An 11747-nucleotide genomic window follows, 5' to 3' on the forward strand; every position below is an offset into this window, starting at 1 on the left:
ACATACGTAACACGAGCTTTATTCACGATTTTTATTACCAGCACTTTTTTTCGGTCTTCTGTGTTCAATCATCTGGTTCTGTGACGCAAAAAATTCTATTTAAATCTTCAACACACGAAAAAATCACGTAAGCAATGCAAATTTGACATTTCCTGTGTGATCCCCATTTGAGATTCCCTTATAGTAATTATTTTAGACTAATACATAATCGCTCATGTGTTAAGCGTGTTCATTTGCATGTTTTTCATAAGGTCTATTTTTCATTCAACACTTTCAGTCTTGCACAGGATGTGCAAGATGAACTTTAAATTGAAAGGTTAATGCCCACGTCTGCATCACTTCTTATCCTAATTGGGTCCGTTAAAGCTGCCATGTTTTTCGCTCGCTCGCTCACACACTAATCATTCGGATACACCAAGCAGCTCAACATACGTGTTGTATTGAATTCCACATATTTAGGATAAAAATGTGCATTATTTCTGACCTTTTGGGGGTTAACCTATTAGCATGTTTAGGTACTGTTCAAGGTTGAGCTCACTGAAGCCGCTAAATGAATGTTAAGCGCCATCACTTGCAATCACGTCTAATGATGAAGCTGTCATGGGGGTAACCGCCATGAAAAGCGAATTAAAAGTGAACACAGGCCACATTTTATAAGCAGCAGGAGGTTGAAGATGGTGCCAAGTGCTTGCCAGCATGTAAAGCTAAAGATACACTGCAAAAAAAATAAAACCTCTTGTACTTTTGAGGCTAAAACAAATCTAATTTGGAAAAAACGTACAAATATAAATTATTGGTATTTATGGCAAAAATAGTTTTCACGTTGGAGGACAATACAAGATACAATGAAACTCTTAATTGTGAAACACGGGTAGGCCAATTATTCACAATAAATTTTGGATTGCCCAACTCAAAATTTTATCAAAATTAGTTGCCTTGAAATTTTGAGTTAACCCTTTTTTCCCCCAATACATTGTTTTGCCAAGAATTTTGAGACCATTGTTAATTATTCACTCAATCTCCCCAGAAACCACCAGCCAAATCCGGCTTCATTTATTTATTATCTAGTTGCTACGGTATGAGCAAAATGGTCACATTCCCCAAACTCATCTGCATATAAAGTAATATTTTACTGTCATTTTAGATGTGATGTAATAACAAAATATTGTTACACAAAGTGAAGGTCAAGAAAAGTGCCATTATATAATAAGAAATAGAACACTGTTGAGATTAGATATGATCAATGCTCTGATAACTGTCTTATCTGCAGAAGATAAAAGCAAAACTTCTGATCATGAAGACAACTTTTGCAAGCACGGTTAGATTTTTTTTGGACCAGATTAACCAGATTAGCGAAACTAAACAAACAGACAAGTCACTACAAAAAAATCTATTTGTACCAGCATGCAATCACAGTCACACAACCAATGTGCCGTGGGTGGAAACGCCTGCGGATGTGACACACCCAGGCTGAGGTTTAGGGCAAATAATCCAGTTGCAGGTGGGAGGATTAGTGGCCAGGATGGGGTAGTAGTTCTTGGTGTGAAAATGAGATCTGGGGAAATGTTAGGAGCATATATAGATGTTGTTATGACCTAATGAAAGAATTTGAGGGACACTTGAAAAACTGAATAAGCAACTTTATCATTTGTTTAAATGGGACAGCATTCATCAATGGACACTACATCTGATTGTTTACTTTTCATATTTATCTTGAGCAGATGTGTGACGTCATGCACGCTTCATATGACATATGGGAGAAAGTTAAATTTGTATGATGGCCAATGTTTTATGTGTACTTTATATATGTTCTGTAAAGCGCTTCATTACGGCGACCGTTGTGCGAAAGCGCTTTATAAATAAAGATGTATTGTATTTCTAAACTTTATTTTTAGATTAAAAAATAATTCACTTTGCTTTTCTCATTCACAGCGATTTATTGAATGAAAACTACAAAAAGAAGTTTCGTCATTTTCTTTTCCGGGTAGACAATGATTGGCCCACTTGCCTCATACTACGGTACACGTGATTGGCTAACTGCCTCTCGTGAGTTACACGTCACTCTTTAACCCCTCCCCCTAAGTGCACAAGACGTCCCCGAGTGTGGTGTGTCGTAGGAGAACAGAGACTGGAACAGAGCGGATCCACGGTTACAACTCTGACAAACTGTGCTTCCCACAAAGGAAATTCACCTAAACACACAGGGACGAGGTAAGACAAAACAATTTCGTGGTTTTAAAACACCGTCTTGTGTGTTGTTTGGGACACATACCTCATTTTGGTACTTTACGAGTGCTAGCGTTGAGGGCTGTCATAACTAAACACGAGCTAGCCACCGACAGGGAAAGACATGTTGTTCTCACTCCTATTTTGGTGATATTGAGTCTATTTGTGCTGTTTTAATAAAGGTCTTTGAACACGGGAAGCTGTCAGAAGAAACACGAGAGTAGTTCTGGAGTTTGTTGTGTTTTTCCTTGTTAGCGAACTAGCTCTGCTCTGCTGGCTAGGTTGGTGTAAACAAACCCGAGGGCTGCCCCTCGATGCGCCTGTTTTTCTTACTCTTGTTATGGTTGTTAATATTGTTGTTATTAATATTATTACATGAGTCTTGCGACGAAAGCAGGGCGTCTCGCGTCACACATGGAATTACAGGTTTTCACTAAGGCGTGACGTAATGCCGACGACGAACGCTCCTTTGTGTGCGGGTAAAGTGTGAAGACAAAAAGTCCAGCTTGGCTGTCAAAAACAGGACTGTCTCTGGAGTTTGGGCTTTTCTTTTGTCTCCCTTGTGTTGTCGTGGCTGATGTCTATCTTGACTGTTTCCAGAGGAATTCGGAAGAACGGTGGGCCTCCCTTTTGCAATATGCGTGTTGTATGTGTAAGTACTTAATGAGTGGAGCGACTCCAAAATTCTTGCTGATATCGACGCAATAAAAATGTATGCAGGTGACTGAGTCGATCATTTTCAGTGCAGCAGTAAATAACTATTCTGTTTGTACTCTTGCCCTGTTTTTTTTTTTTCTTGTCCTCATTCTCGCCAAGCATGAAGTCACGCTGTCAATATTTAATAACCTGGCTAGCCGATAGCCTGTTCGTCTCGAACTTTTGTCCGCGCACTCACAAACACGGCCAACTTGTCTTGTCTCGCATGAGATTAGCCCATGGATATTTCATGGCGTGTTCAAACACATTTTGCATTTTTAATCCCTCTTCAAGAAACCGGCAATCTCATTTTGGTGGAAATATTGGATGAGGGAATCAGGCGTTTTTTTTTTTATTCAATAGTTACACACAAAAAACTCCCTGTGCAAGTCTCACCCTGCTATACATTTTTAAATTATGTAATGACGCAGACATGCTGAAATGTTGGCTCTGTGGACTGTCATTACAGGAAAAAAATGGCCCGCAAAAGTCTTGCAACCAAATCTTCCCTTCACACAACCCCAATATGTGCACAAAAGTCTTTTTGTATCTCTCAAGGGAACAGCAGAAGCACTTTTTTTTTTTTTCCGGGAATTGTAATGAAAGAGACTGAATCGGTGGCTTTAGCTGAAACCACGCTCAGATGTGTAAAAAAGACAGCTCTGATATCTTAATATAGAACTTCGCTTTAGGCTCCCTTGTCATCAGAGCACACTATTTTTAACGCCATGTGACCACTGACCACCTTTCACTTACCACCCGGTGGCTTTGGAGAAGAAAAAAGGCACAAAAAAAAAAACCCACCGACCTTATTTGCCAAGCGTATGGCAGACTATTCCAGGACACAACATCTAGGCAAAAGTACTTTTTATATTAATTGTGTCTGAAATGACTGCAGTAACTCAATGTCAAATTCCAAATTGGCTTCTCGGGATTTGCAAATAGAACGCCATTTGAGTTTATGCAAAGTAGTTGATCATAATAAATTATCTGTGTTCTCATAAATTCTAAAAGATTCTCTGTGAAAACAACCACCAATATTAAAACACAGTAGCGTCGTAGGCACAAGTCACTTAACACTTTGTGCATTTGAAACAACCACATATCTTTGCTGTCCTCTTAGCTTAATCCTAGCAAAACATGCAAAATTATATTGGCAGGGTAACCATTAGCAATGGATATTTGAACTCAAACATTCCATTAAAACATATAAAAAGACAAAACAATTGAATACTTTTGCGCAAAAATAGTACAGCAGCTTGCTGTGTCACTTAAAGTAGTTGTGAAACTCTTTCTTTGTGTCTTGATGAACAAGTCGCTTCAGAAGGAGCTGCAACGAACTTCATGATATACAAACTGTTCAATTCGTCATCTGATTATGTTAAAATTGTTGACTATTCAAATGATTAAATATTAAATAATATTAATTAAAAAAAAAAACACAAATGGAACATTCCCACCGTGTTTTAATGTGTGAAAATTTAAAAAAAAAAGTTCCAATTAAAATTGAAAAAAAGTATTAAAATAGCACCCGAATAACACTTTAAAACACTAAAATGCGTCGATTCATTTTACCGTCATAATCATTGGGTTGCTGCTGACAGTGGGGAAAAAAAACGTCTCCTCGCTCCCTTGCAACGAAAGGACACCTTGAATGTCACCTGTACTCATCCATTATCAGCCATTGCATGTTTGTGTCGTGTTTCCATCGGTGTCAGCACCTTGCGGGGTCCTCAGCAACCGTACGATTGATCAATCATTAAGTAAGTGCCTGTTAAGGTTCACCATGACAAGCAATTTGATATCAAATAATTCTTCCGAAAAATGTGGAAAACTCAAGTATGTATGCTTTATCCTCTGTGAGATATTACTGCAGTTTTACAAGTCTCTTTTCTATGCATTGATTTCTATACTGCCTCCTTGTTGCTGCAGTCTGTTTATTTCTTTATATTCTATTTAATTATATGAAACGAATAAGCCCCTGTTGTAAAATATTTTTTTTGTCATGTACACAAGACACTTGACAGCGAGTCCAATGTTGAAAGTGCAGAATGTGTTCATATAGATAAGACGCGCGAATTAGGTCGTGTTTTCATGGCGTTCCACGTCGTACAGGATCTTCAGTCAGACCTCTGCCCTATTTTTGTCTTCACTTTTCACCGAGAGTAAAATCTTCCTTCCCCAAATGGTCCATTGGTACAATGTCACCGAATGTGTCACCACCACTCGAGTGTAATGACTCATGTTTGTCTTTCCTGAACACACACACACTACTCATTTGGTATGTAGACGCTCTCCTGTAAACAGAACAAGAAAGAAGAAAAAGGATTAAAGTGTACCTAATGTTATGTCCATCACTTTCACTCCGAAGTGGTGCCGCTATTGATCGGTGCGTCGAATCAATGCAACGGCTCAATAGCGCCAAGGACGATCGTAGTTATTAATGGCTTTGCGATGAACCCGGAGCGGGTTCGCAGTAGCTGTAATGAAGATGAGAACAACTGAAATCTTTAAAAGTTTCCAGTTGTCCGGGGGGGTTATTTGTTCTTGGAATTGATTGTCACAAGTGCCTAAAAAAAAAATACTTCATACAATTCTTTGTGTTTCTGGGTTTCCAGGTCCAATCCACAAAATCCAGAGTGTGTGCCCGACCGCAACCGAACGTGCCCTAGCAGATTCACACATCTGCTCAGTCCAAGCGTCCGCAGGGTGGAAGTCGGGTTCAAGCTGGACGAAGGAGAGGAGAGCGGGCCCGGCGGCCCGGCTTTCGTGCTGAGACACAGAACTTCCAGCCATGCAGAGCACACTGTGGCGGAGCCTGCGGGATCTTCCGCCGCACTCACCTCAGGTTCTTCAAATGAACACCTCAGCACCGATCCGTGCCACTCAAACAATGGGGTAAGTTAGAAAAATTTACTCGGATGAAGTAAAATGTCTGACACATTGATTTTTGCATGTTGACTTAATGTAGTCATAGAAAAGTTGCCGCCTTGACAGCGAAAAAAGAAATCTACTTGCTGTAACGCAACACTGACACCTGAGAGGACGCCGCCCAACAAAGGGCGAAAAAAAAACTGTTGAATTTTTTACCGCTTGCGGATGCACTTTAAAGTGTGTCGCGTGTCATGTTGGGGTTGTTTGACACCTGTTGTGGTGGGATTTATATTTGAGAGATTCTGAAACTCTTAAAAATAACCGATTGGGTACTGTTAGCGTAATGCCTAGCAATATTGTTGTTATTCAAAAACATTTAAATACGACCTAGGCAGCGATGCAAATCAGCTAACAATATATGGAGCTATTACACTAGCTAATTTCTGTCTAATATAAAAATAAGATTTATCTTAATCCTCATGCTGTTTGTTTCTTATCAACAATTTCAGCGTGACTAACTTAAAAATCCAAATATGACATAGCGACTATGCTAGTTGGCTAACAGCAATAACAAAAAGGCCTGAAGAATAATTTTAATCTTACTGTTTCAAAAATACGTTGTTGTTTTTTTCAACTCAAGGTTAATTAGACGCTTAACACAACTTATTTTTATGTCATTTATCAGAAAGTACATGAAATGCAAATATAGTGTATTTTAAATGTTAAATACAACTGCGCTGTATTTAAAAGATATACTGTGCAGAGTTTTTATTGTCACTGTTTAAACAATTAAGTTTTTTTCCTTTCCCATTTGGCACCAAATTATCCCTCCCACCAAATACTTTAAAATTGACTTTATTTATGCGCTTAAAAGTAATTTAACACTAATAGAATAACCAGATTCTTGGCATTTTATGTCTGCACATCCTGTTTTTCCATGTGAAACCTTTATTCAAATGTTTGTTTTTGTGCATTCGAGCTTCCCTCGACTTCCCTCTATTGTACAAGCCTTTCTCTGTTATTGCCAAGCTAAGCCTGAGACAGACCTTTGTAAGAATTGAGCAGCCACCAGCTGCTCTTTATTATTTTGTATCTGAGGAGTGTTGTGAGTCACATGTTGCGGCGGTAGGCGGGGAGGTTACACTGTACAAGGGTGAAGCTCCGGGTTGTGTTGCTGCTCTCTTTTCCTCCATTGGTCCAATGGGCTCCTCATGGTCACATGACTCCCTTTGCCTCAGAGGTTATGTTCCATGTTCTCCGGAGATGGTGTTGAACCTTGTTCTACTTAGCAACATAGAATTTTGCAGACTTGTCTATCATTAGTAGAGCCACAAAAAAAGGGTCATGAAACTCTACCTTTTTGCAACAGACATTTTACAGCATGCCCTCCCGCTTCTCGTGCGTGTTTATCTCTTGGGGCACCTGATAGGCTCATATTTAAGCACTTGATGGTGAAACTAATTAATTGATCTTACCATCCATACTCGGGTTGAGCCTGCAAATGCGCTGATAACTCCTGAGCTGATACTCTTGTATATCTAGCGGGGGTTATCACGAAATATGACATGCATGATGTGTTGGAATTCAAGAATTATGTAAGATGGTTAAAAGACTGTTGTTGTCAATTTGAGTGCGGTTTATTGTCCATGACTCGATCAGATAGACAATTTCTTGTTGTAATATTTTCAGCTCTACTTTTCATTGCTGCACTGGCCTGAATTACCGCATGGCTTTAGAGGACATCCAGTCCTATTATCAGCCCGCACACGCGTGTGCGCGTCGTTTATTCACAGCAGGCCAATCACAACTGGTAGCATCTGGAGTGCAGCATGCGTGCGCCTCTATTACATGCGCTCGTGAGCACGCGGGACATAAACAAAAACGCCGCAGAGCACACGTGACACTAACGGCAAATTAACGACATGTATCAGCACCTTTACGAGACGTGCCCGGAAACATGCTGAGCGTGTACATATGCTGCGGTTAAACGTGCGATGAAAGTGTCCCCCTCAATGAATGAATCAACTCAGAACCTTGGTGGTGTTGTTTTTTCCCCAGTCCCTCCCTACGTGCGACGAGGAGAGAATACAAGAGGAGGAAGATGTCAAGGGCGAACGAGAAGAGAGGAGTAGCGACGAAGGCTTCATGGGAATGACGCCGCTTCTTCAGGCTCACCACGCCATGGAGAAGATGGAGGAGTTTGTACACAAGGTCAACTTAACACTCTTCTCGATTCTTGCGTTTCTGATTGGTCCGAGTTACAATGAAGTCTCGCGTCACTAGGTGTGGGAGGGCCGATGGCGCGTCATCCCTCACGACGTTCTCCCCGATTGGCTGAAGGACAACGACTTCCTTGTGCACGGCCACAGGCCGCCCATGCCTTCCTTCCGCGCCTGTTTCCGGAGCATTTTCAGGATCCACACCGAGACGGGCAACATCTGGACACATCTGCTAGGTAGCTCACGCTTTTCTTTTGTAACTCGTGTGATTCTTTGGCGACATGCTGAAAGGTTCTATTGTTGTCCATCCCGTTCCCAGGCTGCCTGTTTTTCCTCTGCCTGGGCCTGATGTACATGTTCCGACCCAACATGTCGTTCGTGGCGCCGGTCCAGGAGAAGGTGGCCATCGGCATGTTCTTCCTGGGTGCCATCCTCTGCCTGTCCTTCTCGTGGCTCTTCCACACAGTCTACTGCCATTCGGAGGGCGTGTCCAGGGTCTTCTCCAAGTAAGACACGTCATAAAAGGCGTATTTGACACAACATGATTAATCGGCAACTAGTTGATTATAACATTTATTGATACTTACTTTTGATAATCGATTGTTTAGAGATCTAAAATCCTCCGCATTTCAGCCTCTCAACAATTTTCTTTTGTCCTCAATGAAAGCAGACTGTCAAGTTGAATCAGAATAAGATATTTAACAAACATTTACTTTTCCTTTGATAAATAATTGACAGATTGTTAGAATAGTTGTTGGAGCACAAATATTTAACAGATTTTTTTTTTTAATTGCTGTGGGTTTTTTTTTATTTAAAACTTTGGCTAAAGTGGATCAGCAAATATTTATGAAGTTGTTTTTTTTTTAAATAAATATATGAATAACAAAGTTGTTCTCTTGCATTTGACAGGTTGGACTACAGCGGCATCGCCTTCCTGATCATGGGCTCTTTCGTACCATGGCTCTACTATTCCTTCTACTGCTCTCCTCAGCCGTGCTTCATCTACCTGCTAGTAGTGTGTGTGCTGGGCCTGTCCGCCATCATTGTATCCCAGTGTGACTTTTTTGCCACGCCGCAGTACCGAGGGGTCCGCGCAGGTAACAGACAGCGCCGTCTTTCCTGAGCTGTCATGATGTGTAACTAAGTGTTTTTCTCAGGTGTGTTTGTGGGCTTGGGGCTGAGCGGCGTGGTCCCCACTCTCCACTTCGTCATCAGCGAGGGTCTCATCAGAGCCACCACCATGGGACAGATAGGCTGGCTTTTCCTCATGGCCACACTTTACATCACCGGAGCCTGCCTGTACGCCGCTCGTATCCCGGAGAGGTTCTTCCCCGGCAAGTGTGACATCTGGGTACGTCACACACACATGCACGCACACACACCACACACCACACACCACACACCACACACCACACACCACACACACACACACACTTCCTGTCTTATTAGTTCTTTGACATCTATACCCGTCAATAGCAGTGAATGAGTTAAATAACATCTTCTACTGTGTGTTGCAGTTCCACTCTCACCAGTTGTTCCACATCCTGGTGGTGGCGGGCGCGTTTGTCCACTTCCACGGCGTCTCCAACCTGCAGGAGTTCCGCTACACAGCCGGAGCAGGTTGCACTGATGACAGAATGCTCTAACACACGCCCACGTGTTCACAACACCTTACTACAGGGAGCCGGCACTTGCTTCTTAATAATGACGCACACACTCGCTGGCCTCCCTCCTCAGAGGAGGACAAACGTGGCTTGTCATGTCAAGGGACAGCCTCGCACGGGGGCACCTTTTCAAAACTGACACGTTCGCCACTTTTTGAGAGGTTTGCTAATTGCTAGCTCGAACCTCTGGACATTAACAATCCATTTCTTCTTGGAGATTTTCAAGATTTTTATCGCAAAGGAAGCATAATTTTTCTATAAAATATTTTTTGGGGAGGGTGACTTTTTGTTCGTTTGAATGCAGGTTTTTTCTAATTCAAAGCTAAAGAGCGTTCATATTTAAAAAGTACTTGAATATCTTCCGTGATTGTGAGAGTTACAAGGGGCTTCTTAGGGGTATCGCTTTTAGATAAAATTAAAGTTTTTCATGTGAATAAGATTTCTAAATTTGGGTTATAGATTTGTATGAAATATATATATATATATTAAAATGGAACAAAAAATATGGCTGTATTGGTGAGGATGCGGTGCTACAGTGGAACCATTGTTCCTACTTTATTGAATATGCAAGGAAAAGCATTGAAAAGGTCTCAGATTTTATTTTTACTTTTCCATTTCTCACGTTTGCCGCACCTTCCAACTCAGAGCTCTTGCGAATGTTTGCGCTCGAAACCAAATCTAAAATAATATGAAAGAATATTCTTAATATGTAGCCATTTTTAGTCATTTATTTTCTCTCAATACCGTCATTTTTTTATGTATTTTAGTCAGACTGAAAGCAAAACCAAATAAATCACATTTAAAACGTCAACACTAAAAGACATCAGTAAACAACTCAAATATGACATAAGGCTTCTATTGTTTGAATGATTTCTTTATTTTTGGTGAAAATGTTTTTCACATCAACGTGCTCTGGTAATGATTGATGAGTGTCTTCAAATATCTATTTGCTTTTGTCATGATACATTTTTATTATGTTTACCTTCTATTAATTTATTGCAAGTGCGTTGTGATGGGAATGTTTGCTACAGAGACCTTCATATCTGCTGTACTATTCTAATAAAGATGCTTTGGTGAATTCTATGGCTCTGAAGTTGCCTCCTTGAAAAGTGGATGCTCAAAACACCACAGTATTTGTAGTACTCGAGCATTTGATGGGAGTGAAAGTGCTGCGGGAATTTAGTTCTTCAGCACAACCTGGTGGACAAGAGCAGGAAGCACATACACAGCAGAGGCATAAAAACCTTGTCGAATCCAAGGTAATTTTTTTTACTAAAAAAAAACCTTACGATACCTAGTCATTCAACAAAAAAAAAAATCACTATATGGTCTTTGTTTTTTTTCTACGAAAAAAGCCATACTATATATATATATACAGTCAACTTCTCGTTTTAGAAAAAAAAAGGTTACATGTCATTTTTTTTTAATAAAAAAAACCTCATCCTTTTTTTTTGTTTTACAAAAAGCCTTACAACATACATAGTCATCATTTTTACAAAAATACTATACATGGTCATTTAAGTAAGAAAAAAAAGAAAAGCCTGTTTTTTTTTTTTTTGCCCCCTCCTGTTTCACAACATGGGTGTAGTTGCACCAAGTGTCCACAAGAGAGCAGTATTGCATTGCAATTGGAGCTTCTCTCTTTTCCTTCAACTTGTATCATGAGTTAATTTGCCCGCGCGACTAGATCGAGATTGAATATAAAGCAAATGCAATGAGCATAGTTATTTGTGACGTCACTCACAGACACCATCTTTATGAGGTGTACCTAATAATAGGGAACTGGCCTGATATTAGGTGCACCTGAAAGTGATGATGTACCTAATGGAGTGTCTGAGTGACGTCACAGATCAACCAGGAGGTGGGGGTGAGGGCGGGTGGGGCACTTTTCAGTTTCAGTTAAGCTTTGACCCTGATTTTTCCCTAATGAAGTGGCGTCTTATTAGGTACACCCCCACCTCCTGAATGGCTGGTTGATCTGTGACGTCACTCGGACACTCCATTAGGTACACGGCCATTTTCAGGTGTACCTCATAACAGGTCACTTTATTAGGGAAATATCATGGTC

At 40.6% G+C, this 11747-nt stretch overlaps 1 protein-coding gene across 1 annotated transcript; it reads left to right on the plus strand.

Moving 5' to 3' along the window:
• Positions 1–1404: 1404 nt before the first annotated feature.
• LOC125992533 (adiponectin receptor protein 2) lies at positions 1405–10762 on the plus strand. The gene is made up of 9 exons (XM_049761658.1): positions 1405–1501; positions 2052–2211; positions 5541–5820; positions 7855–8007; positions 8080–8251; positions 8335–8521; positions 8925–9112; positions 9173–9366; positions 9533–10762. The coding sequence occupies exons 1-9, from the start codon at positions 1405–1407 to the stop codon at positions 9659–9661; spliced, it is 1560 nt and encodes a 519-aa protein (XP_049617615.1). The 3' UTR covers positions 9662–10762.
• The last annotated feature ends 985 nt before the right edge of the window (positions 10763–11747 follow it).

Source organism: Syngnathus scovelli, chromosome 22 (assembly GCF_024217435.2).
Source record: "Syngnathus scovelli strain Florida chromosome 22, RoL_Ssco_1.2, whole genome shotgun sequence".
NCBI classification, from domain to species: Eukaryota; Metazoa; Chordata; class Actinopteri; order Syngnathiformes; family Syngnathidae; genus Syngnathus; species Syngnathus scovelli.

Coding starts and splice junctions, on each gene's coding strand:
- LOC125992533 (XM_049761658.1), top strand. CDS start 1,405: ATGCAATCACAGTCACACAACCAATGTGCCGTGGGTGGAAACGCCTGC. Junction 2,212..5,540: donor CCTAAACACACAGGGACGAG/GTAAGACAAAAC, acceptor CTGGGTTTCCAG/GTCCAATCCACAAAATCCAG. Junction 5,821..7,854: donor CGTGCCACTCAAACAATGGG/GTAAGTTAGAAA, acceptor TTTTTTCCCCAG/TCCCTCCCTACGTGCGACGA.